Below are 27,526 nucleotides of genomic sequence, written 5' to 3'. Positions count from 1 at the left end.
TCTCAAACCTAGGGATTTGGCACACATGGTTTATGTTTCATGCAAGAAATATGACATTTGGGGGTCATATAGTATGATAATTGGTTTTGGATATATAGATGCCATATAAACCAATGCTAGGGATGCATTGTGGGTTGGTATGGGCAAATACATCAAAAGGAAGCCAAAACTAGGACTTTAGGTCAAGGTTCAATTGAACCATTTAGCTAGTTTTGAATTTTGTGTAAATCTTGGGATTGGTAATAGATACATTTTGTAATGTATTTTTCCCAAGTAGATAAGGGTACAATAGACCTCTCCACAAAATTTGAGAATTTTTGGAGGTCTAGGGAATTTCTGGTGCATTTCTGAAGTTGTCCTGAAAAAGCTGATTTTTTCAGAAATAGGGTACCAGTCGACTGGTACAGATACCAGTCAACTGGTAACAGTGTTTTTGAGCACAGAATGCCTCTGTAAGCTCATTTTGTCAATACCAGTCGACTGGTGATGATACCAGTCGACTGGTAACAGTAGATTTCGACCACAGAATGCTTCTGTAAGGTTGTGTCGAAGGGGGCAGTCGACTGACACTTGGGGCAGTCGACTGATACCAGCCTGATATTGTTTTTCAGAGCTGTTCTTGACCATATAAACTCGTTTAGATGTATGGGATCTATGGGGGATAAATACATGAGTTTAGGGTCAGTTTGGACGATAAGTTTTCAACAATTAGGATATTGTTGGAGAACTTTTTGGATGTTAGGCAAAGGGGGAGAAGTAAGGTTTAGTGGGGAAAACCTTAGTGCCTTTGCGTAGGGGGAGCCTTGTGATAGATTCTTAAAAAGCCCTGTGGGAAAATCCTAGCTCAATGGGGAGCTTAGGTGTAGGGGGAGTCTTGTGATAGGTTCCAATGCTTGGTGCATTGTTTCGGCGGTTGCCAAGTGTGTAGCCTTGGCAACGTAAGTCCATTCGGCATTATAAGTCCAAGTGTGTAGCCTTGGCATCGTAAGTCCATTCGGCGGAGTAAGTCCAAGTGTGTAGCCTTGGCATCGTAAGTCCATTGTATTAGCATGTTTATTTGCTATTTGTTTTCCCTAACTTAAACGTATTGCCAAACACCAAAAAGGGGGAGATTGTTTGAGTAATCCCAATGGTCCGCGGGACCATGTGTTTTGGTGTTTGGGCAAAGGGTTTAAGTTAGGTTTACCCTTGTTATTTGATATGTGTACTTGAGTTGTGCAGGACTGCAGGTGACACATGTGACTCAGGTTGACGGCTTCGGGTCCGATGAAGGATGGAGCATCCGAGGGACCGTGGACAAGGCAGCAAGGACAATGGCCGAGGGAAGCGACTTCGAGGCATACGCGAAGGATGACATTGGGGACAAGCCGCGGGCTTGGATGCATCCGAGGGACGAGAGCCAAAGGAAGTAGGCTTGAAGGCAAAAGGTCAAGGCTGCAAAGAAAGCGTCAAATGAGTCATAAGGGTGAGGGTACGAGTGCATGAGAGATTGTACTCGGAGTAAAATCGTAGTTTTAGGGTTTTACTGTAACGGTACTGCAGCAGTTACTGTAGCGTACTGTAGCAGCTACTGTAGCGCACTGTAGCAGTCGACTGGTGATGGATCAATCGACTGATGCACTGTAGCATAGCCGTTGAGAGAGCCGTTGGGCTGGCACCAGTCGACTGGTGCAAGGACTAGTCGACTAGTAACGGGCAAATCAGGTTCTGATTTGTTCCAAGCTCTATAAGAAGGAGCTTGGTATGGCCGGCTAAGGTGACGAAATTAGACTTGGTTAAAGCCTAATTAGTAGTCACCAAAGTGCTCAAGGTTCTCTTGTGTCCAAGTGTTCTTGGTTGGAGTTGTGGTGAAGTTTCTCCATCCACAAGGAGGTTGAGCTAGCCGGAGTTTGCCGGGGACTAATCCACCGACGGATTGAGGGATCGTCCACCTTACGGACATGCCGTGGAGTAGGAGCAAGTTATCTCCGAACCACATAAACGAACGTGTTAGCAGTTTGCATTTCCATTCTTGTATTTAGTGTTTAGCTTTCTATTTGTGTTTGTTTGTATTCCGCTGCGCTAACATCATAGGAAGCAAGGATTTGGGGGTGCCGTCTATCCAATCCCCCTTCAAGCCGGCCACTGATCCTCTAACAAAGCTGTCTTGACATCCATCTGATGGAGTTCCATATCGAAGTGTGCGACAAGTGCCATGATTGTCCTTAAAGAATCATTCGTTGAAACTGGAGAAAATGTCTCTTTAAAGTCAATCCCATATTTCTGAGTATAGCCTTTAGCTACAAGACGTGCTTTATACTTTTCCACATTTCCATTTGAATCCCGTTTGATTTTAAAAATCTACTTACAACCAATGAGTTTCACACCTTCTGGTAATAGGACAAGTTCCCAAACATTATTATCTTGCATTGACTTATACTCTTCATTCATTGCCTCAATCCACTTTTGAGAATTTGAATCTTGCATGGCTTGATGAAAGTTGATTGGATCATCCTCCGCCATACCATCATTTTCCTCATGTTCTTGAAGTAGTACTATGTAATCATCCGAAATAGCACTCCTCCTTTCTCTAGTGGACCTTCGTAAAGGCACTTGTTCTACATGCACTGGTTCTTGAGGTTGTTGAGTTTGTTCTTCTGGGAGTTGATTAACAATGTCTTGTTGTTCTGGTATTGCATTCTGATACTGACAGGAATAAAGTCCTGATCATTATTAGAAGCAATCATAGGAATATAAACCATTTCCTCTTGAAGAGTAGTGGGAATACATTCCTCCTCAAAGACAAGGTCAGTTACTTTATTCTTCCCCCCAAACTCAATATCCTCAAAAAACATTGTAGTTCCCGTCTCAAAGATGGTCTTTGCTTTGGGATCATAAAACTTATATCCCCGTGATCGCTCAGAATATCCAATAAAGTAGCTACTTACGGTTCTAGAGTCCAGTTTATTTTCATGTGACCTATATGGTCTAGCCTCAGCTGGACATCCCCAAATATGAAAATGTTTGAGACTTGGCTTTCGCCTTGTCCATAGCTCAAAAGGTGTTTTGGTAGCTGCTTTAGTGGGTACTCGATTTAGAATGTAAGCTGCTGTCTTTAATGCTTCTCCCCAGAGTGGCATTGGTAAGGTTGAATGACTAATCATACTCTTTACCATATCCTTAAGAGTTCGATTACGTCGTTTAGCTACACCATTCATGCTTGGTGAGCCTGGCATGGTGTACTGTGGGACTATTCCACACTCCTCTAGGTATTGAGCAAAAGGTCCTGGACGTTGCTCACCTGAACCGTCATATCTACCGTAGTATTCACCACCACGATCAGATCTGACTTTCTTAATTCTTTTGTTTAGTTGGTTCTCAACTTCAACCTTAAATGATTTGAAAACGTCCAATGTTTGAGCCTTCTCATAAATAAGAAATAGGTATGCATATCGAGAATAATCATCAATGAATGATATAAAATATTGTTGACCATTCCAAGAAGGTGTTGGAAATGGTCCACAAACATCTGTATGTATCAATTCCAATACTTCTGTAGCTCTATATGCACCCTCTTTCTTTCTTTTGGTCTGTTTGCCCTTAATGCATTTAATACAAACATTTAGGTTTGAAAAATCAATGGAATGTAAAATTCCATCTGATACAAGTCGTTCAACTCTATTTCTAGAGATGTGTCCTAAACGTTTGTGCCATAAGGCACCTGAATTTTCATTATTAAATTTACGCTTAGTACCACGTGATTCCACATTCAGGGTTTCAATATAAGAAGCATTTATATCAATCATATATAGATTGTCATAAATTATAAGTGAACCGGTTCCAACAACAGTAGAATTAATAGATAAACTGAACTGACCATTTCCAAATGAACAACAATAACCTAATTTGTCCAAATTAGAAACAGAAACCAAATTCCGTCTAAATGACGGTACAACAAAAGTATCTATTAAGTTTAAATAGTAATCAGTGCTTAACAACAATCTAAAATGCCCTATTGCTTCCACCTCAACCGACTTGCCATCACCCACATAAATGCATCTTTCAGCATCAGTTGGCTTTTGGTAGCTCAAGCAACCCTGCATTGAAACACTGATGTTAGTAGTAGCACCAGAGTCTAACCACCAAGTGTTTCTAGGTACTGAAGCTAAATTTACTTCAGAACAGACCAAAGTGAAAAATGTACCCTTTTTCGCACGCCATGCATGGTACTTAGGACATTCTTTCTTGACATGATTAGGCTTGTTACAGAAGAAACAACCTTTCTTGTCAGTATCCTACTTTTGTTTCTTCACATAAGGACCTTTAGTAGTCTCATTCTTTCTTTTGTTGCCCTTATCTTTAGGGGTGCTTGCCAAATAGGCACTTTCAACCTTAATTTGCTTCAACCTCTCTTCCTCTTGAACACAGTATGAAATGAGCTCATTAAGAGTCAATTTCTCCCTTTGACAGTTATAATTGATTTGGAATTGACTAAACTGGTTCGGAAGAGAAATAAGCACTAAATGCACAAGCATGTCATCCGACAATTCAACATTAAGTACTTTCAACTTCGATGCAAGGTGGGACATTTCCATGATATATTCCCGAATATTTCCCTTGCCTTTATACTTCATGGAAATCAAGCTCTTCAGAATTGTGCTTGTTTCCGCCTTATCGCTTTTGGCAAAGCGCTTTTCAATCTCATCGAGATATTCCTTAGCTTTGGTGACACTATTAGACACCGCACCCCTAAAAGCCTCAGGTATGCCGCGCTTGATGATCATAAGACTCATGCGGTTAGAACGATCCCACTTCTCATATTTAGCTTTCTGTTAAGAGGAACTAGTATATGTAGGAACAGTGGGTTGCTCTGTCCTAAGCGCAAGATCCAGATCCATGCAGCCAAGAACAATTAGAATGTTCTCCTTCCAATCCTTAAAATTTGTACAATTAAGGATCGACACTGAACTTAAGTTAGCAGAAATAGTAGCAACATTTGCTGAAAAGAGAACACAAGAATTTAACATAAATAACATGCTCATTTTGAATTAATTAAAAACAAATGGCAAATCCCATCTAAAGATACCTAGTGCAACAACAATATCAAGTCTTTGGACAGTAATATTATTTGCAAGTGGTACTCTTTTCTGTAATAATCAAACACTAACAATAATGCATGACAAATAAAAACCTATCTTTGGATCGATTTATTATATGCATGAACTAAAGAAATCCTTATAATTGTTACGTGTTTATTATCACAAGTAAATATATAATTTGTTAAGTATAAATCTTCCTTTAGGCCGATTAATACTCACAGAAATTTGCACATTTACACTTTATTTAATACCTCAATAATATCTCAATATTTCAAATAAAATTAAATTCAAATAATAGAGGTCAATTTGGTGACATATAATTCAAATTTAATTTAATTTAAAATAATAGATATTAATAAACCTATATAATCCAATTAAATTAATATTATAAAATAAATTGATTTAATGGATTATCATTTAATGGGAGAAATTATATTACCGATATGTAATATTTGGATTCCTCAGTGATAGCATGCATCAAAATCCTTTTATCAAAATTCTAAAATATAAAATTTGAAAAAACTTGTTATCCTTAAACGTGGCCTCACTCCATGTACGTGGCCATCAAGCCATGTACTGGCCTCACTCCACGTTCCACGTACGTGGTTTTTTTTTTTAATGCCCATTTTCAAATATAATAATAAAATATGAAATGGAAGAAGTGTGTCCATCTTTTTTCCCAACGTGGCCATCGTTTCCTTTGATCGTGGCGTCAAAATTTCCTAAACCACGTAATTGTTTATCTCCATCAACCCATCATGCGGAGGGAAGAAACGACCGCCAACCGACGGCAGCCCTTCAATCCGTCGTCGACGCGCTCCTTCAGGACGAACCACTGCCAACCGACAGCATTCCAAAAGGATCGACCAACGCAGCGACGTCCAAATATGTGGATTTTGTATGAAGAAATTGTTCGTTTATTTCTTCCTTTCTTCGCCGCACGCTTCTATGCTACACAAAACCGCCCGAACTACCGGGGTAGCCGCTGGCCCTTTCCTTTGTCGAAATGCCTGTCACTCTTGTCGTCGGCGTCTGCTTGTGCAGAACCAACGAGAGGCAGCCAACTCGCAGTAGGAATTTTTAGTTATTTTTCTCTGCCAGTTGCGATACTGTTCATAGTGTTTGGCTTGGGAGCAAGCGGTGAAAATTGCGATGATAAAATAAAATCGCAATTGAACCAAAACCGAAATTATATAAAGATAAAACTTTGTACCCAGAATAAAAAAGTTTTGCTAAGAAATTGGAATAGAAGGCTCTGATACCAATTGATAGAATAAATTGGGTGGAGAAATATCAACACAAAACTTATGCATTCTATTCAATTCTTAAGAAATTATAAACTGGATAGATAGAAATTACGAAAGCGTACCAGAATCCATAGTATGCAGTCAATTTGGGCAAGATCTTCAATTTGCAGATCTTCCTTAGTATCCAGAGAGTTTTGTCGATGAGGAAACAAAACAAAAAACGTCATCTACAAACTGGGACCATAACCCTTATTTATAGAAGCCTAAGTTGCTTATTTCTAATTTGACCCCTCAACAAATTAGAAATTGCACATGGTATCCACATTAATTTATTCATAACAATTAAATCCTTAAGTCATATTCCTTAATCATAAATTAGATCACATTCAACTATGACTTCTTTAATTGATGACATTTGACATTTATAATTACAATTATGGTTTCAAAATTCTAACATTTGGCTCCTATTCTGATGATGCCCTCTTAAACTCTATGTTTCTTTGTTGAGACTGAACATGTTACTTTCAGGGTGTTTATGAGCTCTTCCTTGATGAGCTCTCATACCATACATCTCAGTGCTTTTGGATTTAGTAGGGTGACATAAGGTGTATAAGTTAACCAAATTTAAGCTTGATGATGAACCTAATTAGGGTTTAATGCTGGTATAATCATGCAAAATTGCCCTTGTCAAAACCCACTCTGGGCATTAACATATTGTAATTTAGTATTCAGTGCAATAAGTTTGTTCCTAGTTTCAATTGTTGTCATCTAAACTAGATGTATATTTCCTATTCTGGAAACCCAATTAACATTTTTGATAACATTGGAAAAAAATAATCAAGCTCGCTGACATAGATGCTGGTGGATGAGTTAAAACACTGGTTCGTGATGACTGATGCATCATTATGTTTATAAATGGGATATAACCTTTTCATTATATATTTTTTATTTGTCATTAGCATATTTTTGATATTATGTGTGTGAGCAATAGTTAAGACTCGAAATATGATGTTAAAATTCAACATATACAAAAGCATTATAGGATACAACCATAACTTGTATTGATTTGAATAATATTTGAAACTTGTATGATAGAATGCTATTTTATAGATATCATTGCAGTATATCTTACAAGGGACCAAGATTATACTCAAAATTATTGGTGATAAGTAAGTGTTTTTGCATTGTATTTTTAAATGATCGATGTTATTATAAATTCATATTCATATAGTTTTTTTATTAATATTTTGAAATATTATTTTCTTTTCATACAGTTTTATTCCTCGCGGTCTTACACCAATTAAAACCATTTGTAAGTTTGATTTGTTACTTTCTAACTACTTTAATCGGCTCTTACCTCTCCGTGTTCATCTTGGACTTACCACAAGACAAGATGAACCTGAAGATCTAATCTGACTTTCGACCCAAGACTGGGATGAGGCGGGAGTGGTGCCGGATCGAAGTGCTAATAATGTCGGGTTCAAGTGTAGGGCTTTATAGAGCAAATGGTTTTTAATTGGGTTTCTTACGGCCCCTTAAATCCGTTGACATGAGGCCCAAGCCTGTATAATTAAATATCATGAAACTTCCACCTTCTTCTGTATACGTTTCATTTTACTTAAACGCCCCTGAAAAATCAATCCCTCGTTTAGCCGTCCACCACCGCTTTCCATCCATGGCGGCGACTTCCGCCGCCTTCTTCTCTCACCGATCGCGCCGTGTCCCCGACGATACCGTATTCTACGCCGTATACCCCGATCTTCAGGCTGAACTACCCCTGCCCGAGGCCCTCTCTGCCCTCCGTGCACTCCACCTCCACCTCCAGTCCCTCCTCTCCCCCCTCTTCAGTGACTACGTCTGGCAACACGAACCCTTCGCCCTCTCCCTCCCATCCCCCCTCGACGCCCCATGCGCCCTCTGCCGCTCTCCCCCCGTTCCCCACCTCCACGGCAAGCTCCGCTTCGGCGACGCCCTCGACGACGAATGGCTCGTTGTCGCCCTCCTATTCGCCGCTACCTCCGCCGTTCCCTCCCTCACCGCTCGCGTCTGGGACTCCGATGGTGAGTTCCTCCTCATCGAAGCCGCCTTTGCTCTTCCCCGCTGGCTCGAACCGGATACGTCTGGCAATCGCGTTTTTATCCGCGGTGGCAAGCTGCACATCGTTCCAAAAGAGGTCTTCCTGGACATACCATCTCTCCTAGACGCTCTTGCAGCGGTCCGGAGTGAGGAGATCGATACCGGAGCCCCCTACGAGGTTCAAGCTGCGATCTTTAGGAAGATTTCTGGGTATCCGGAGAAGGCTAGGGCCAATATGCACAGAGTCAGGGTTCGAGTTCCGCTGCCAGTAGCCCAGGTACTAAAGGAGGAGCCTTCCTTAATCGCGCTGGCTGTAGAGGGGTTCTATGACCGTGACGTAGATTCCATGAAGCACGCAGCCAAAATGGAGAGGTTCTTGAGGAGTAACAATGGGGATATTGAGATGGTCAGGATTTCCGTTCGGCTGTCAAGAGCCATGTATGGCCAATTAGTGCAGCAGAAATTCCAGGCGCCGAGGGGCTATACAATGCCATCAAGGGAAGAGGGACCTGTGGTTTTCATGGAAGCTGAACTGGGAATGAAGATAGCGTGTGGGTTTGAAATGATGTATCAGGAAAGGAGGCAGGCCAGTGAAGAAGGTAAGGGGAACACTTGGGAAGCTTTTGAGCAGAGTCTGGAGAGTAGTGGATGTTTCAGTGGTCTTCTTCCTGGATCTGAGGAATACCGACGGATAATGGATAGTGCATTTGAGTACTATAAGAACAGTTCTTTATTTTCTCGCACAAGGTACTGTTACATTCTTGTGTTTTTTTTTCCTTGCTCCGTGGTTTATTTTTCTAGGTTTAGCATAATGTTATTCTTATTCAGTTAACAAATTGGTATTGCCAAGAAAAACGAGCTTTGGCCTTTTTGTTTCAGTCATTCTCTTAGTTGAGAGAAGTGTTTCCGAACAATGCACAATAACAAATAGAAAGGCTACTTTACACAGCAGAAATCATTGGTGGTTGATTTTAAACATAAGTTTGCCTTGTTCTAGGGAGATCATGAATGCTCCAGTTCAACGTATAGATGAAATTCTCTCAATGTCTTACTCATTAGATGAATTCATGGGTGTTGAACTTCCTCCAAACGATGATGATTCCTGGATGTATGATGGTGAAGAGGAGTTAAATTCAGCTATTCTGAAGAGACAGAAGGAAATGGAAGTTTATGAATCTGAAAAGAAACAAAGGAAGCAGAAGAAAGGCATGGATAATGCTTGTAGCTCAGTTGCTGATGATTTCAACCTTCAAGATATTTCTGAAACTATGCAATCATTTGTCCAAAAACTTTCAAGCTTTGAAGGAGCAGAGGTTCCTGAGAGCAGGTTTGTGTTAGTGAATATTTTATTCAAGTGTAATTATCTTGCCACTCTATGTCAAACCATCACTTACATAGCCACTCTTGCATTCTAGTAAACCAAAATATCTGTAATTTTTGTTACTCTCTCATTTTTGAATCTTTTGCATGCACAACATGAATAAACAAGTTCATTTTATTTTTATGAATACTACTTATTTTTTATGCATGCTACTGACTCTCTTTTAGTTTGGAACTTATCTATAGTAATGATATTTGTTGATTCAAACAGGAACTCAAAGTCAGTTGAACTTGATACTGATGAATTCATGAAAGCTATGCAATCTATGCTAGGTGAGGCTTCATGCAAAGATGTTGGATCTGCTGCTAGACTTGAAGGACATTCATCATCGTCGGATATGGAATTTGGTACTCTTTCAGTAAATCAATCTCCATGCTCATTTGGAATCCTTACTGTGACCTCTATCCGGGCTATGCATGGTTGTCAAAACTGTGACCAGACTTTACTTATTATTTTACGACTAATACAAATTTACTGAGATGATATATATCTCCAATATTATCAGAATTAGACTAACATTTAACAAATCTAGAATTAGATCAGATCTTGATCCTAACAGCCTTAATGAAACATAGTTACACTGGCACTTCTACACTTCTAAATGTAAAATTCTTTTTACAGCACCCTGTCTTCCTTCCATCTCATGGAAGTTACCCTTTGTGAGTGCCATATAAATAGACAACATCTTGACAGTTATACTAGATTGTTTATATATTATATTATTGTTATTAGTAATATAGTAGATCTTGATATAAAGATAAAATTTATGTAGCCAAATATTATATCCAATAAATTCATGTATATTTGATATCCCCATAATGATCTAAAGGTTGAAATGTTCATATTGAAAGTTCATACATGTTTAAATAATAAATGCTTAATGTTTTTTTTTTCAAAAAATTTTGTCGTAGGATCAATTGATCATACACTATGAATCCCTTGCCTTTTGTATGTGGGATCTCGATTTTGGTAAACTTGTCTAGAAAGTATTATGATCAAGGTGCTCAAATGAATAGTGTATTTATGTTTGTCTAATCTATGAGGGTCAACCTTTGATATTCTCACCCTATGAAGGATATATGCTTGCCAGTGTTATTCGAATTACTGAGATGCATGAAACTGTTCTTGGATGGGCATGCTTTACCACAAAATTTATTCATGCGGTTTTCATATGCATGCAATAAAATTCTATGAAATATTTTACATCTTTATTTTATATTTATATGTATATATTTGTTATATATATTTAATATGTTCTTGTATCTTTTTATTTTCATAATGAGCAAAATAAAAAAAGACAGTAAATGAGCTTATTCATTGATTGTCCTCCTACTTTATTTTGTATATATTTCTGTCAAATTGGCTGTTTGCAAGTCATACCGGGTTTGAAGAATTAGTATCGACTAGAGATTCTAGAAAATCAAGTAGAAAGATGATTAAGAGGAGAGAAGGGATTAGAAAAACAAGAATGTGTTTTATTCCAAAATTAATAATTTGTTTAATTAATTTGAATATTGCTATTGATATAGCCTTATAGAACCCAAATACAGTTTATATAGCAGATCCCGAATATTTGGTTCAAATACAGGTTTGATGATGTTGATGTGTCTTTTTACAAGAATAGGCAGTGTTGAACATAGTAGTCTTAGTCGTAGGGTACGCTATACAACTTGTATATTTTGATGTATTAATAGGACATAGAGGGGAAGGGGATGGAAAGAGAAAGGCAATGGAATGAGAAGACTATCTATAGACATTTTGCACCTTCTATGCAAGTAAACGGACCTTTGTTATTTGGTGTCTGTTACAACTTAACTAATCAGTTAGTTCTCACAACTAATAAGAATAGCAATTGCTTGTCATGCTTACTTTTGTTTATCTGATGACTTCTTTCTCTGATAGATAAAAATAGCTTTTTCCATTAGATATTCGGTGCCTACTTCGTGAAAACACATGTAATTCTCACTCATTATCTATTAATTCCAGATGATTCTGAATATGATGACGACGAGGTTGAAGAACAAGAAGATGAGAATTCAGAGGACGGTTTCATGCAATTTTATTCCGACGCGCTTAATGAAGAGCTTACTGCGACAACTCTAAGAAAAAGCTTTTTGCATGCACGTAAACAGGCCAACAATATTAATGCGGTAATACTCTGTTCTAAATTTCAAGACTAATCTTGTTTTACCTATGCATTTGTGGTTTGCTATTGATGTTATTCAAGATGCCAGATGCTCGTGTTTTGCAGTCTCAGCAAAATTTTCATCTTTTCAAAACTTGTGAAATCGTTATTGTTATTCATTCTTGTCTAAGCATCATTTGGGTTATTATCTAGCGTAGATGAATACTGACATCCAATGAGGTGTTGTTCTTCAGGGGCCTTCAAATACCGCGACATCAAATACTGCGAATGATAACCATGATGAGTTCACCCCTGTCGATGTCGATTTCAACCTTGTTAAGAGTTTTCTCGATTCATTTTCTTCTCAACAAGGTCTTCCAGGGCCAGCATCTAACCTACTTGGACTCATGGGTGTAAAAGTTCCTCCTGACGCCAAGGATACATAGACACATCTGGTGGCAATCTGAAACGTTTCGACTTTGGTGAATTGTGAAGTAGATTAATGTTTGCTCAAGAGATTCATTAAGGGCCTGCAAGCAAGTCAAGTTGAGCCTGATGATGTTTAAACTTTTTCATTTATCGTATAGAACTTGTTTATGCCTTTTTTTTTTTTTTTTTATCGAATTCAAGTTGAGCTTGAGCTTTTATCGAACTCAACTAGTGATAGTTACCTTTATATTCTACTTTGCTTATCAAATTGTATATTCTTTAGCATTAAACAAACATTTTAATAAATATTAACAGTCAAACAGAATTTAATGTTGGTTAGATGGAATCCTAGCAAATTGTTTGACTTTTAGTCTTTTGAAAGAAACATGAGAAAACTGTCTTTGTGAAATATATACAAAGTATATATTTTTTATTCAATTCTTATAATTTAATTATAGGAGATTCATCTGATCCTACGAAAAGTCTTTCTTCGTGAAATGAGAGCTGCTTTTCCCCCCTCTCTACACTCTCACCTCCCGGGCCCATCAAATCTTTTTTTTTTTAACCCTTATATCCTTTTCTTAGTCAATTGCCCACGTTTTTTTCTCTTTTATCTATTGATTTTATTTTTTTAATCATTTTATTTTTTTTCCTGTTCAATCATTTTTTTACCTTTTTTTATGTTTGTAATATTTTATTGTAAAAATTTTACTAGTGAAAAATTAGGAGTTATTATTTGTAAAAATTTTAAAAGTAAAAAAATATGGATCAAAATAAAAATTATATATTTGAAATTAATAAAAATATTAGTGAAAAATTCTGATATATGTTAAAAGTTAGAAGGAGATAATTTAAAGAGATAGAGATTTTAACATATGTTAAGGGTTGGAATTAAGGTAATTTAAAGGGTAATTTAAAGATTTTAACATGTGTCAAGAATGGGAAGGGGAATAATTTAAAGAGAGAAGAGATTTTGACATCTGTCAAGAGTTGAAAGGATAGTTTAAAGGGAGAGTGGTGTTTGACATGTGTCAAGGATTGGAGGATCGGTAATTTAAAGGGATGAGAGGTTTTGACATATGTTAAGCGTTGAAGAGAGGTAATTTAAATAAAGGGGTGTTTTGACAAGTGTCAATGCTTGGAGGATGAGTAATTTAAAAAGAGTGAGAGGTTTTGACATGTGTCATGTGTCAAGAGTTAGAAAGGAGGGATAATTTAAAGAGAGAGAAGATTTTGTCATGTGTCAAGATTTGGATAAGGGTAATTTAAATGATGAATTAGGAAGGTAATTTTAAAGAAGGAAGAGATTCTAACATAGGTTAAAAATTATATAAAATAAAAAAATTTCATAAAAAATAATAAATAAAATTGATTAAAAAAATAAAAATAAATAAAAAATAAATAAAATTGAAAAAATAAACTAAATTGATTTAAAAATAAAATTAAATAAAATTTAAAAAATATGATAAAAAATAATAAATAAAATTGATTAAAAAATAAAACTAAATAAAATTTTAAAAATATATAAGTATTGATAAAAATAATAAATAAAATTAATTAAAAAACTAAATAAAACTTAAGTAAAAATGAAAAAAAGAAAGAAGAAGGGTAGAAGTGTCATTTAGCAGGGAGAGAGGAGGGGGGGGGGGGGTGGGAAAAATAATTTACCGTGAAATATATACAAAGTATATATTTTTTATTTTTTTATTCAATTCTTATAATTTAATTATAGGGGATTCATCTGATCCTACGAAAAGTCTTGATTTAAATCCTTCACCATCATGATTATGGGGGGCAGTTTTACTCAATTGTCTTTGTAAAGTGAGGTCGTAATCGTTGATAGTCATTAGAAAAAAATTTGCTGGCATTTTGCTTGGTAGTTGTTTTATTTATTTTTTAATAGTTCCAATAAATTTAATAAAATAGTATTATTATAATATATATTTAAACATCTTTACCTTCCAATTTCTCTGTTTTTTTTATTAAATTAAATAATTATTAAGTATATCCCGTGGTGCGGGTGACGTTAATACGTGGTAAAGGATAACGATTCATTTCAGAATGTTAGGCTATGTTTGGTGAGTTATATTGCAAGATTAATTATTTTGTTTCGTATAATTTTATAATGTAATGTTACAAAGGGTCAATAATATATAATAAAATTTTATTATCGGAATTACCAGACCAATAACATATAATTCAGTTATATTCCAAACCCCTTGCTGGAGTATAAATTATAGGACGCCTGGCAATAATAATCTATTAAATATATGTTAAGGAAAAGAGGTAGAAGAAAATAAATTTAATTATGAATGAAATTTTAGTTTTATTTAAGAAGTTTTAAGGTATATTAGTTGATTTATATTGATTCATGTGTATTGATGATGTGAATAATGCATAAGGAGAGATTTTTTTTCACGCGTAGATTTACAGAGGTACAAATATAGGGCTCAGATTGCACTGAAATAAGTTAACTTGTATGCGAGTATGACCTGCGCATGTCGAATGTTGGATCGGTCGGGATAAAAATTTACCTAAACTAATGAACCAATATTTTGTTACATAAATTATTTTGCTACCTATTTAAATGTATTTAAATTGAAGATTAATATAGAATATATAAACGGTTGAGTTAAACATTGGCGTTTCATAGCTCGGTAGGTAATGATAATTAAATGTTATCCATTAGTCTAAGCTCCTAGGTTGTGATCACAGGAAGAACACACGAAAGAAAAACCAAAGTTCTCCATCTACATTCCTCCTCTATCTTTTTTTGTCGTGCACCTCTTACTTGATGGTATACTCGTGATAACAGTTGGATATCTTTCAGTTCGTCATGACCACTAATGTTTGGTGTGTATTACAGTTAATCGTTGTATTCTGAGAAACAGACGATCTAAGAAAACATCGAAGTACAGTTATAAATCTCGAAGTATAACTGGAGGTGGGACGAATCTATTTCAAGAAAATTACATCTATTATGGGTTTCAATCCACTTTACAGCTCAGTCACTCTGCTACTTGGCTTCTTTACCCGCTTGATCACTTTATCGGCTCGACCATCCTGTCTGCTCGACCGCTATACACTCTATCGGCTCGCCGCTCGATTACTCTACCACTTGACGGCTTATCATTCGATCACTTTATAATCTGCGCTCAGGGCTTTAAAAAAAATAAAATTAACTCTGTTAGCAGCATGAAATTATCTGTCGAGATCATCTCGAAATATTAATTGAATTTAATTTTGTATAATTTCAATTAAACTAATTCTCTAAAATTCTCCGGCAGAGTATTCAACGTGAGTAACGTATAGATGGACCTCATAGGTCATCCGAGTTGATATGTGGTGGGATGCTTACCACATGAGGTCGCGGGTTCGAAACTCGGGGTAGTCGGGACGTAAATCCCCGGTCCCTGTACAACTCACCCCACCTGCCACATGCTCGCTCAGGATGCTATGATTTACCTCTCTCGTGATGATCTTGGGTCGGGTGCGGTGGAGGCGCTGGGGACACTGAGGACGAACAATTTCATCTTTTTGCCACGTGAGTAACGTATAGACGAGTAATCCTTAGCGTGCGAGGTGAATAAGTCAACGTCTTCTTTCTGTCCAATAACTATTGATATATACATCCTCTCCTCTCGTTATCAATTTGTAGATGACACGTATTAGTCTACACTTGATGATTAATTAATTAATTAATTAATTAATTAGAGGAGGTTAGATTTGTTATAACGGCACAGGATCAATTTTCTATGATCGCTTTAGCACTTCAGCAGTCAACTATAAATTAATCTTATAATTTATCAACTTTTACATAATTTAAAGAATATAAAGAACATTTAGGATCAACATAATTATCCCTCTCCGATGGTAATTTTCACATACCAGACATGTTGATTTTCTTTCGTACGTCCACTTCTTCAGGATTCATCAATTTAACCACCCATTCATATTTATTGTAAGACCTGAAGAACGGGGACAGTAAGGTTATTAGCCTTTTTACCGTAATCAATTTAACCACTCACGATTCCCCAGGTGATCATAATTTACTTTGCCTGTCTCTTATTATGAACGATTTACTACAATTTGACAACTCACGCGTTTTTATTTTTATATCCAAGGAATCTAGGTCTTCTACTTTAGCCCCAAGCCGTCTGTTTGACTTTCTACGACGCCGTCCAAGCCATTAGTTTGACTCGTTCCAGGTTTCTTCTTTTTCTTCCTCTCAATTCTGTGTCAATTATTACAATTCTTGCAGAGGACGACTGACTCGACCATGGAATTCCTGATCCTCCGTTTCTTCTTCTTTTTATTGTGGTTCGCCGGCGATGACGCTGTAGTTTGGGCGGCGCAACCACGGGCGGTGGATGTCGGCGTGATATTGAACGCGGGGACCATGGCCGGAAAACGGAGCCAGACTAGCATTTCGATGGCCGTCGACGACTTCTATGCCGGCCACAGCAATTACACGACGAGGGTGGCTCTGCATGTCAGAGACTCCGGCGGCGGTGTCGTTGCAGCGGCCTCTGCAGGTTAGCGACTGCTGCCAATTGTCGACCACTTTCATTTCTTCTCATGGTGACTTCTTTTTGTTTTTTAATTTTCAGCGGTGGAGTTGTTGAAGAACGTGGAGGTGAAATCCATCATCAGCTCGCTCACCTCCGGCGAGGCAGAGTTTGTGGTCCAGTTGGCCAACAAGACGCAGGTCCCCGTGGTTTGCTTCTCCGCCACCAGCCCGGCCCTCTCCCCCGCCCACAACCGGTTCTTCCTCCGCGCCACCATCAGCGATTCCGCCCAGGTCCCCGCCATCGCCGCGCTCGTCCGCCACTTCGGCTGGCGCCAAGTCGTCCCCGTCTACGAGGACTCCAACTACGGCGCCGGCGTCCTTCCTTACCTTGTCGACGCTCTACGGGACGGCGCCGACGCGCGCGTCCCCTACCGCAGCATCGTTGCCTCCGCCGCCTCCGACACGGAGCTCGACCGCGAGCTCTACAAGCTCATGACGATGGAGACGCGCGTCTTCGTCGTGCACATGGTCTCCGACCTCGGAGTTCGCCTGTTCCGCCGGGCGAACGAGCTCGGAATGATGGCAGCCGGGTACGTTTGGATCGCCACCTACGGAATAACGAACGCCATCGACCTCCTCGGCGTTGACGACACCGAGGCCATGCAGGGCGTCATCGGCGTGCGGCCTTACATAAGAACTTCCGAGAAGATCTCCGACTTCTCGGCCAGATTCAAGCGCCGCTTTCGAATCGACCACCCCGCAGACGAACCGACAGATCCTACGTTCTACCAACTGTGGGCCTACGACGCAGCATGGGCGGTCGCCATGGCCGTCGAGAAAACAGAGCTCATTAACTCAGCCTTCCGGAGGCCGGAATCCAGCGGCAACTCGTACTCCACCGACTTGGACCGGCTCGGAGTGAGCCCTTCAGGACTCGCACTGCGCGATGCTATTTCGGCCGGTCGATTCCAAGGGTTGGCCGGAGAATTTCGGCTCCTCAACGGCGAACTCATCTCGCCCGCCTTCGAGTTCGTCAATGTCAACGGCAGCACCGCGAGGTCGATCGGGTATTGGACTCCGACGAACGGCCTCTCTAAGCAGCTCACTTCAAAAACCAGCGGACCAGCCGGGCTGATGCCCGTCCTCTGGCCCGGCTACGGCGGCGCGGTGCCAAGAGGCTGGGAGATCCCAACCAACGGGAAGAAACTCCGTATAGCCGTGCCGGTGAAACATGGCTTCGACCAGTTCGTGAAGGTGGAGACCGATCCGACGACCAACCGAAGGCGCGTGACCGGCTATTGCATTGACGTCTTTGAGGCCGTCGTCCGCGAGCTGCCCTACGCCGTCAGCTTCGAGTACATCCCTTTCGAGGACTCCTCTCAGTCTTACGATCTCCTTGTTGATCAGGTCTTCCTTAGGAACTTCGATGCGGTAGTGGGGGACACGACGATCCTCGCCCGCCGATCGGAGCACGTCGAGTTCACTATGCCATTCACAGAGTCCGGCGTGTCGATGATCGTGCCGATACGGGGCTCGAACGACAAGAACATATGGATCTTCCTATTGCCACTGACCACGGAGTTGTGGCTCGGGAGCCTCTGCTTCTTCATCTTCACCGGCTTCGTGGTGTGGGCAATCGAGCACCGGGGGAACACAGAGTTCGCCGGAGATCTGCCCAACCAGTTGGGAACCACCTTCTACTTCGCCTTCTCCACCCTCGTCTTCTCACACAGTAGGCTCAATTTCCAACCAAAATCACGCTCGTCTTCTACTTGACGTCTCTGTTTTCTGCTGTCTCAGAGGAGAACCTGACCAGCAACCTGACGAGGTTCGCGGTGATCATCTGGTTCTTCGTCGTGCTCATCCTGTCATCGAGCTACACCGCGAGCTTGACGTCGATGCTCACCGTGCAGCAGCTGCAGCCGACGGTGGCCGACATGAGCCAGCTGAACAAGACGAAGGTCAACATCGGATACCAAGACGGGTCTTTCGTCCAAGGAATGCTGCAGGAGATGTTCCATGTCCAGAAGCTCAAGAACTACAGCACGCCTGGTCAGTACGCCGAGGCATTGCTGAAAGGCAGCGCTAACGGAGGCGTCGACGCAATCTTCGACGAGATACCGTACCTCAAGGTCTTCCTCTCCGAGCACTGCACCGACTTCACCATGGTCGGCCCGACCTACAAAACCGACGGCTTTGGCTTCGTAAGCTTCGGTGCCCAAAACACAGAAATAGTTTTTTTATCAGGATTGTTCATGGATCTTTACCTTTCGTCTCGTAGGTCTTCCCTTTGGGTTCCTCCCTTGTGCCGGACATATCGAGAGCAATTCTGTCCATAACAGAGGGGGAGAAGATGGGTCAGATTGAGAAGGCATGGTTTGGCGATCCATCCAACTGCCCGAGTCAGAGCAACAACTTGAACTCACCTAGCCTGACCTTTCAGAGCTTCGGCGGTCTCTTCCTCATCACCGGCACTGTCTCAGCGCTCGCATTGCTGCTGTTCCTGGCCAAATTCATCTACCAGGAATGGGATGAGCTAAGAGCTGCGACTCGCAGACAGAGCTCCATGTGGAAGAAGATGGTTGCGGTGGCAAAGCTCTACCACAATGTAGACCAGCAGTCATTGGCTTCGAAGAGGGAAGACAATGGCAGCGTAGGGTCGCCTTATTTGAGCACCCCATCAGACACTTCATTTGGAGATAGGAGATCCGATGACATGGCTGAGACCTTACAAGCAAGATGAAGATGAAGTCCGCATTTCTCATACTTGATGTTGATGCTTTCGATAGGAGAATTAATCTGTAAATAAGCAAACGACCAACAGAGTTCCTACTGGTAGAAATTTCTTCATTCAGTGAGGGCATCGCAATATATAGCATGTTCGTTAGACAATAGCAAACAAATCGTATTATCAAACATCTTCTGCGTGCTGATGCACTCAACTACAGAAGTAAATTTGCAGCAAAGGAAATGGTTGAAATGCAACAACATTTCAAACGGAGAATGATCGGTGTAGTGCATGTACTGCACCTCAGTAATTGCTTGATAACTTTGACAGGGATGAGTATGTCCCGATGATAGCGCACACTGTGCCCATTGCCACAGTTGCGATGCTCAATACAACCTGAAAGATGCAGAGACGGTAAGTAATAATAATAATTCATAGTGAAGCTGACAGAACTGCTGCCTGAGAAGAATAACAGATTCCTCAATCTCGCAATGAGGCTGGTGGAACTAAACTGCCTCAAACTAAAACTTAGGTTGGAGTATACTTTTTTGAACTACCGACTTTAGTCGCTTCACTAGTGATCTGGGAAACAATGAGAACGATGAAGTATGCTCATGGTACCTGAATGAGTGAAGCTTTGTTCCTAGATATCTTCAAGAAACACAGGGCTGGCATTATGATGGCCTGGGAAGGTACATAGAAACAGAGAGTTATGATAAATAAAAAATGAGAAAGAGAATGTGGGTTTCATAACAAGAAAAGAAAGTGAAACTGAAGTTTGTAAAGTAGACCAATCTCTCGTGAAAGTTCATACTCTTTATTGTTGTCTGATTTATGCTACCATTCTATTTAGAGTTATTCCATAACAGTATGTCGCTAATATCATAGGTCAGCGGTCATCCATGCCAAATTTCGCAACAAAAATTAAATTGGCCTAGTGATCTTATTTTCATACATTTTCCAAATATTTTGATGCAAGGCAGAAAACTCAAACTGTAGATTAGCTTAGTGATGCCATTTTTTTATAGCATATTCTGTGGAATAAAGAACTACGTTCTTCTATGAGAAAAGATATATATTCAGCTTTAAACAATATGGCAAAATAAAAACTCAAATTGAAGCCTGATTAAGATGGAACAGAAAATACAAAACTAGAAAAAAACTATACCACTAAGATGCTGAGAAGTGAACCTATTAATGCCATCACTAGACCTGCAATCATGACACGAATGATTAGAATGATATGGTTCAAGAAGAATTTAATACAATTAATTTTTTTTAATCCCAATAAAATAGGTATGCAGAGATGGATAAAAGGAGATACTTAGATGCTCAGCAAACAGAAATCATAACTAAAATTATGTCATTGATGTGTTTGTTTACAGAAGAATGAAAGACTCCATCCTACTAGCTTAACTCTTTACTTTGCCTCAAGAACCCCATTTTTGCACCATTTGCTTCCTCAGTGTGAAGGTTAGTTGAGGGGATAGGATCAGTTTCTGGTCATACAATTTGAGTTGATTTTCCCTCCTACAGAATTTCTTCCCTAATGCTTATAGTTGCCAACTGCAAAAATGCCATGGCTAGCCACATTCTACATGCATAACATCATGGTCATATACCCATATTCAATCGGAGCTTCTTACCTTGTTAGCCTCCTACAAATGTACCATACCCACAAACCGAACAACATCTTCTCATTTCTCTCTTGAGAAAAGATGTTCAGTGCAATCTGCTTACTAAATTCTCTCATGAGGTGGATGGAGTAACTGTTCCCTGATACTGATATTTACTGCCATATGCTGCTCTTGTAAGGTAAAGTTCCTCAGTTGGATTTGTGATAGCAAACTCTATTGGTTAATAGATTTGTAATAACAAACTCTATCAGTTAATGATACCTACCTAAACTAAAAACCCTTGTCGTATTAGGAAACTCATATATATCTACTTTGTTTTCATGCCTACGAAACTAAATGTGTTGATTGAGCTCCACACTGCAGCAAGTTTTCATTTAAACATTTCGTCTCCTGCTATGGTACCAGAATAAAAGTTCAAAAGTCAATTAAGTTATAGAAAATTATCAACATATTAGAACTATGAAACAAAGCACTCAATCTATGCAATGAACATGTACTCCAGAATTCCAGATTATATAAGTTAAATAGTGTTATCATATTGTGATCATTCCTCTCATCCAAGGACTAAGGATAATGTTTCACTGATTATATTTATCTCTTAATATATTTCACCATTATTTAAGAACTAATGGTATAGATTCTCGAATCTGGAAATACCATAAGAGGACCTTGGCTCCCGGGAGTTCCCGCCATCTTAAAATAACATTGCTTCAATCCATACATCCACTAACGAATTCAAGCACAATTATCCAAGGACCTTTCCGAAACAACAAATCTTGCTGGAATATCCAATAATAGAAATGAAGTAGAGAAGAGCAAAGAAAGTTTGACTACAGTAGGAGAAATGGACCAACTCAAAAACTTTTGTCTTAACCTAATTTGACCAGACTTTACCATGCCAGCACCTAGGACTGGCAAGGTTGGAGAAAATTATACATTGAACTGAAGTAAATCAATTTGACATAATAATAAAAACTCCACATAAAGCAGAGAAGTCAAAGACATTCTCTGTTAACGCTGTTGTTTGGGTTTGGTTATGTAAGGAAGTCCTAAAGTGAAGCACCTTTATCCGATAAATGAAAGAAATGGACTGTGTATAAACAACAAGAGGATGCACTTTATTGGTTTCTAGCTGAGTTAGACCAGTGCAGTATCGATTTAATTTAGTCCCTAACTAAAGGAATGGAGACTGAACACCAACTAGTAATAAGAAATATACATAATTTGAGCCATCAATGTTTCAATGATGTCTAATGCACGTACCAAAAAATGGCAGAAGAAAAGCTACACACACTGTAGATATAACGAGTGTTGTTCTTAACATCATTGAGCACCAAAGTTTATCAGCGGTTTCTTGTGGAAGCAGCTCCTCCAAACACCTAGCTATGGGATTTAGCAATAATGCATACCTGTTTCTAGCTAAGGATACAACAATGACTGTCAAAGCAAACAGTACAAACTAAAAAAATCCCCAATAGAGTAATAACTATTATAAGTTCTCAAAGGATATTTGGTGAATGGATTGATGACCTGATAACAGTCATATAATTTCAATACTAGTGAATGGTGAGAGAGGAATTTAAAATAATACAAGAATCCAAAGTTTAAATATGAGAATTACCATTGTCCATATCGCAATTGTTGAGGCAAATGAATTCTTTGGTAAGTTCAATGTTATTTGGGACAATGTGCCTTCGCCAAACATGAGATATCCAATGGCAGCAAGCAAACCATAAATCAACGTAACCAGAGTAAAACTGTTTTGAGTTGGTTGAGGAAATACTCTTTTCAGGAAACAACATGAAGAATACTTCCAAATAACTGAATTAAAAACAAAGAGATGTCGTACCTTATTAACAATGCTCTTGTGAATTTTGTTCGATCTGACATTGACTGGTAAATATTTGGAAACACGGAGTGCCCAGAATAACAAAAACCATGCACACCAATAGCAAATGGAAGGCCACCCCAAATCACAGCTTTACCAGAATGATGGAAACCAATTCCATCAGTAAAACCCACGGTAATTACAGAGACAAAGATCAACAGGGTGGCCACCACTCCACCAGCTGTAAAAAGACTCAAGAAATCATGATGTAGTTCTTCCAGAAAAGTCTCAAAATGCAAGAAGAAGATCAAAGCCACACCTGAAAGATAAGAGATTACTCTAAGGTCTCGTAAACAGACAGTCGGTAGGACAATTAGAGCAGTAAGTATCCCAAACAAATGAATAGAATCAACATGGATCCCTGCCCAATCCAAAGTAGTCCCAGGAAAGATATTTGTAAGGTTATCACCTTCTAAAATAATAAATTCTACACAGTATGCCTGTATCATCAAAAGAAAAACATGTAAATGTTCTAAAAAGAACAATGAAATCATGCAGAACAGCAAATTCCTTTCCTCTGACTGAGTGAAACTTACATATAGTTCTGCATATAAAACAACCTGCATCATCCATATATCAGCATTAGGTCATCTTGATTATGTTAAACCAAAATATTTTCACTTAGACACCATTATTTTATTTTTGCTAATTAACATAACTTGAATGCTAAAAACTCACAGATACAAAAAGGCGTCCAAATCTTCCAAATGCAGCTTCACCAATATCTGGATAGCTAAATATGCCATCTTTGCTCTCAAAACAATGCTTCATAAGAATGCCAGTGTAGCAACAGACTGCAGAAAATACAACTAGCATTACCAAACTGGCCCATCCTGCCTCTTTCACAGTAAATGGAGTAGAAAGAAGACCAACTCCTGCCAATACATTAACTCCTGAACAAAATCAGCAAAAACAAGAATCTTTCAGGATGGCTAATACGGAAACATATGTCTAAATATATTTTGCACAAACTGAAAAAATAGAGTAATTTACATCAGTTGAATTAGATCTAATGGAGATCACATATCAAGAGAAAAAGAAGAGAAAGGTTAACAGTTACCATTAAAGACTGTTTGAGTTACACTACATCCATGATGAACATATCCTTCACCAGAAAATGAAAAAGATACTGACTTATTTGATGCCAAATCAAGAGATTTCCTCGTGCTTTCATGTGATTCTTGCTTCTCACTTATGCCACTGGACAGAAGAGGCAATTTCAATTCAGAATCTTGTCCACTTTGACTAAGGGAGCTAGATAGTCTAAGACTACGCAAAGGCCCAAGATAACCGAAGGCTGGTGATGCCGAAATTGTGTATGAATCAACACTTTCCCTGTCAAAAAAGACAAAAGGTTTCAACTACAAAGAACAAGAGAACCATTAATGTCAAAAAATATCCACAATGTACGAAGGAATATTTAACAAAAAAAAAAATGGCATTAAGAGTATGAGTTCAAGTATGGCAAAAAGCTATATCATTGTATTAACTGATAGTTTGGTAAACCTCAAGCCAATGGCTTTCCCTAAAAAATTTTAGGTGTCGATGACAGAAATATGGTCAACTGCTAAAAACTAGGAGACAGATTAGACCCCCCTGGTTCGAAGATGGTTGCTGACCAACACAAGCATTTAAGTTGCATTTGTATCATATGGCAACCTAATAGGACAAAAAATAACAAACTATTTTATTTTGAAATTGTTGTTTACTAGTAAAAGTTTAGCCTTTTAAAACTGTCATAAGCCTCTGATATATATGCAGATAGGAGAACTTGATCAATGAAGTTAGGTAGATTTTGTTTTGATGGTATCTGTCATACCATTAACAAAAAGGACAAAGCGTAAAGATTAGCCTTGAATCAACAAGTTAAGGAGGAAACAAAGCACCAAGTAGTGCACTCTGTTGTGTGCTCATAAGGAGTCATGTCTAGTAATTTCCGTTCTCAAATGAGATATTTGAAAAACAAATAGAAGCTGTCTGACACAATTATATAGACTATAAATTAGTGAAAATGATTCCAGCGTCCAGAAAGAGAAAAATGGACAAAAAATGTAGACGGAAGTATTGGAAAATTGGAAATTTTTTTCGCAATAAAGTGATCAAATAGAGACATAAACGGGCTATCAAGTGGTGAATGAGAAATTAATGTTCAAAATTGTTCGAGTGATGAAGGAAACCATGAAATTCATTGGTTTAATTTGGCTTGATTGATCAAGTGCATAGCTCATGTATGAGCATAATCCACATATGCAAACACATGAGCGTTAACTCCCGTATGCGTGAATATTAGTTTGTGGGCCAAGGTCAAGGAATATCGAAGAAGCGGGAAATTGGAGGACCTAAATTAAGCTAGAATATATTAGTTTAGGATCAATATTTGGGATGTCATATGAGGAGATTAAATTGATTAAATTAAGTTTTTAATTAACTCAATGGGCTTGATTTAAGATTTTCATTATTGATCAAAATTGTTGAGGGTAACAAATTCCTCAGTTAGTAAACACTGATATGATAGTTGACTGCACGTTAGATAATGACAATGATGAACAACACTATGAAACAAATCAACTCCCCCTTTTGGTTGAGAAAAGAGAAGAGAAGATAATTCTGTCTTTTCTCCCATTAATAAAAATATTTCATCCACATTGTTTGTTTCGACTACCTTTCCATCACTATCACTATATAAAGTCTTTCCATCATTAGATAAGGACCCTAGATCTCTCACTAAAATCACTTAATCTCAAATCGTAATATCTCCTCTTCAATTCTTTTTTCGTTACTCTCCAATAGATCTTTAAGAGATCGTTATATCTTGGGGGACGATTACTGATAAATCATAAACACCCAGGAATGGCAATATTGTCTTAAAGAAAGAGGCCTTAGCTGACCTTACTTGAAAAGCATGTGTCAATTATCCGAGGGGTTGCTTGACGACCAACGATAAATTCATTGGTGACAACCATCCCAAATAGGCAAGTCAATCTACCTGAATGAGGGTAAACCAACAAAGTTTAATGCCTAAGTGTCAAAAAATACTTACCCAAAAGTGTGTGTTGACTACCAGAAAGAGTGTACTAACAAAGGTTGACGACTGTGCATAGGAGATGACTAACCTAAAGGGTGACTTAGAGAGTTCAGTGACTACCTGAAAGGGAACACCTAATCTAAGAGTGTCTTAACTATCAGGGTATGTTGACTGAGGGGGTGCCCTGACACTGCAAAGGAGTGTGATGAAAAATTTGAAGAGATGCAATCCACCCACGCTGATATATTGATGATCCTGCCATAGTGAGTCCCCAACGATACAACAAGCTCACCATCTGGAATGAAAATTGCTACATCGACAACTACGGAAAGCATCTTGATGGATTATATCAATTGAATCCATTCATCCACACATTATAGCCTCAAGTTCAGGCTTCAGAGGATCCCAAAGATTATGACGTCCTCTCGGGGAAACAAAAATCATGTTTTTAATTTGCAAAATCGTGCGTCAGTGAACAGGACTTGTTGCTCGAAGTAGTGGGAGAAAAAAAAAAAAAAGATCTTTCATATAATAATTAAATCAAGTTTTCTGGGACCCTTCTCCATCATTTTGAATCATAAAAGAAAGATCGAAAAGCGTCCGCGTTCTTGCTTACCTTCTTAGCCAGTTACACAGATCAATGGGACAGTAGAAACAAATAATTTAAGTTCAATACTCCCAAGGAGGTACCTTTTTCAAAAAAGAAAAGCACTGATACAAACAAAGCGAGAGAGAGAAGCATATGTCTAATAACGATACCTATAGCTTTTTGGCCACTGCTGAGAGAATATGCTACCCGACCGCTCCACGCCCTCCTCCTCTTCTCCATTGTCCGACCCGCCCCCCGCATCGCTGTCGCCGTCGGTGCTTCCGCCGAAGAGGAAGTCCACGTCATGCTCCTCCCTGTCGATCGCCGAGTTCTCCCTCTCCATCGATGCCCCCTCCGTCAAAACCTAGCACTGACTTGGTAATGGCAGGTGAGTAATCTGCGGAGGATGGACGGAAGCGGGGATGAGTTCTCGGAAATCAGCTGCTCCAGCGAAGCGAAAGGGCGAGGAGGAGAAAGGAGCAGCCTCAATGACACTTGAATTGAACGCTCGAGAAGAAGACGACAGCGCGATATTATCCTTCCTAATCTAATTTTATTATTTTTGGCCTTCAAATTATTACTCACTATATTCAAATTATTGAAATTCCTATTCTTTAAATAAACAAATAAATAAATCTGTATGAAAACTATTTACACATTTATCTAACATTAAAATATATTCTTATTTTAAAAAAAATAATTCAAACGCCATTTAGCATTATCGGCAGTCTCTTGAGTAAGGTTTAAGAATTCCGTAAGATTTGGTGAGGGTTAATCGCAATCAAAATTACATTATAAATTTAATTATTTTAT

General features: G+C 38.8%; 4 protein-coding genes across 5 annotated transcripts; 2 read left to right on the top strand and 2 right to left on the bottom strand.

The window, feature by feature from the left end:
• Positions 1–4,274: 4,274 nt before the first annotated feature.
• LOC121995193 lies at positions 4,275–4,772 on the bottom strand. The gene has a single exon (XM_042548999.1). The coding sequence runs from the start codon at positions 4,770–4,772 to the stop codon at positions 4,275–4,277; it is 498 nt and encodes a 165-aa protein (XP_042404933.1).
• A 3,159-nt stretch (positions 4,773–7,931) lies between these two features.
• LOC121997582 (protein ecdysoneless homolog) lies at positions 7,932–12,504 on the top strand. Its single transcript, XM_042552073.1, has 5 exons — positions 7,932–9,148; positions 9,399–9,728; positions 9,993–10,129; positions 11,769–11,932; positions 12,162–12,504. The coding sequence occupies exons 1-5, from the start codon at positions 8,001–8,003 to the stop codon at positions 12,351–12,353; spliced, it is 1,971 nt and encodes a 656-aa protein (XP_042408007.1). The 5' UTR covers positions 7,932–8,000; the 3' UTR covers positions 12,354–12,504.
• A 4,098-nt stretch (positions 12,505–16,602) lies between these two features.
• Positions 16,603–19,696, top strand: LOC121997580 (glutamate receptor 2.7-like). Of its 2 annotated transcripts, XM_042552071.1 has the most exons (5): positions 16,603–16,871; positions 16,947–18,201; positions 18,265–18,578; positions 18,647–19,050; positions 19,128–19,696. In XM_042552071.1, exons 1-5 carry the CDS (start codon positions 16,616–16,618, stop codon positions 19,587–19,589), a joined length of 2,691 nt encoding a protein of 896 aa, XP_042408005.1. In that variant the 5' UTR covers positions 16,603–16,615; the 3' UTR covers positions 19,590–19,696. The 2 variants fall into 2 exon arrangements, with proteins under 2 accessions (XP_042408005.1, XP_042408004.1); XM_042552070.1 differs by having other exon boundaries at positions 16,947–18,578.
• Positions 19,680–27,242, bottom strand: LOC121997581 (amino acid transporter AVT1A-like). The gene is made up of 12 exons (XM_042552072.1): positions 26,884–27,242; positions 24,160–24,434; positions 23,778–23,992; positions 23,636–23,659; positions 23,359–23,539; positions 23,061–23,280; positions 22,833–22,968; positions 22,722–22,741; positions 22,475–22,620; positions 20,743–20,786; positions 20,196–20,258; positions 19,680–19,970 (listed from the first exon to the last, which is right to left on the bottom strand). Exons 1-12 carry the CDS (start codon positions 27,054–27,056, stop codon positions 19,878–19,880), a joined length of 1,590 nt encoding a protein of 529 aa, XP_042408006.1. The 5' UTR covers positions 27,057–27,242; the 3' UTR covers positions 19,680–19,877.
• Positions 27,243–27,526: the final 284 nt, after the last annotated feature.

Source organism: Zingiber officinale, chromosome 6A (assembly GCF_018446385.1).
Source record: "Zingiber officinale cultivar Zhangliang chromosome 6A, Zo_v1.1, whole genome shotgun sequence".
NCBI lineage: Eukaryota > Viridiplantae > Streptophyta > Magnoliopsida > Zingiberales > Zingiberaceae > Zingiber > Zingiber officinale.
Note: the sequence above shows the minus strand (reverse complement) of the source record. Positions and strands in the feature narration are given on the sequence as shown.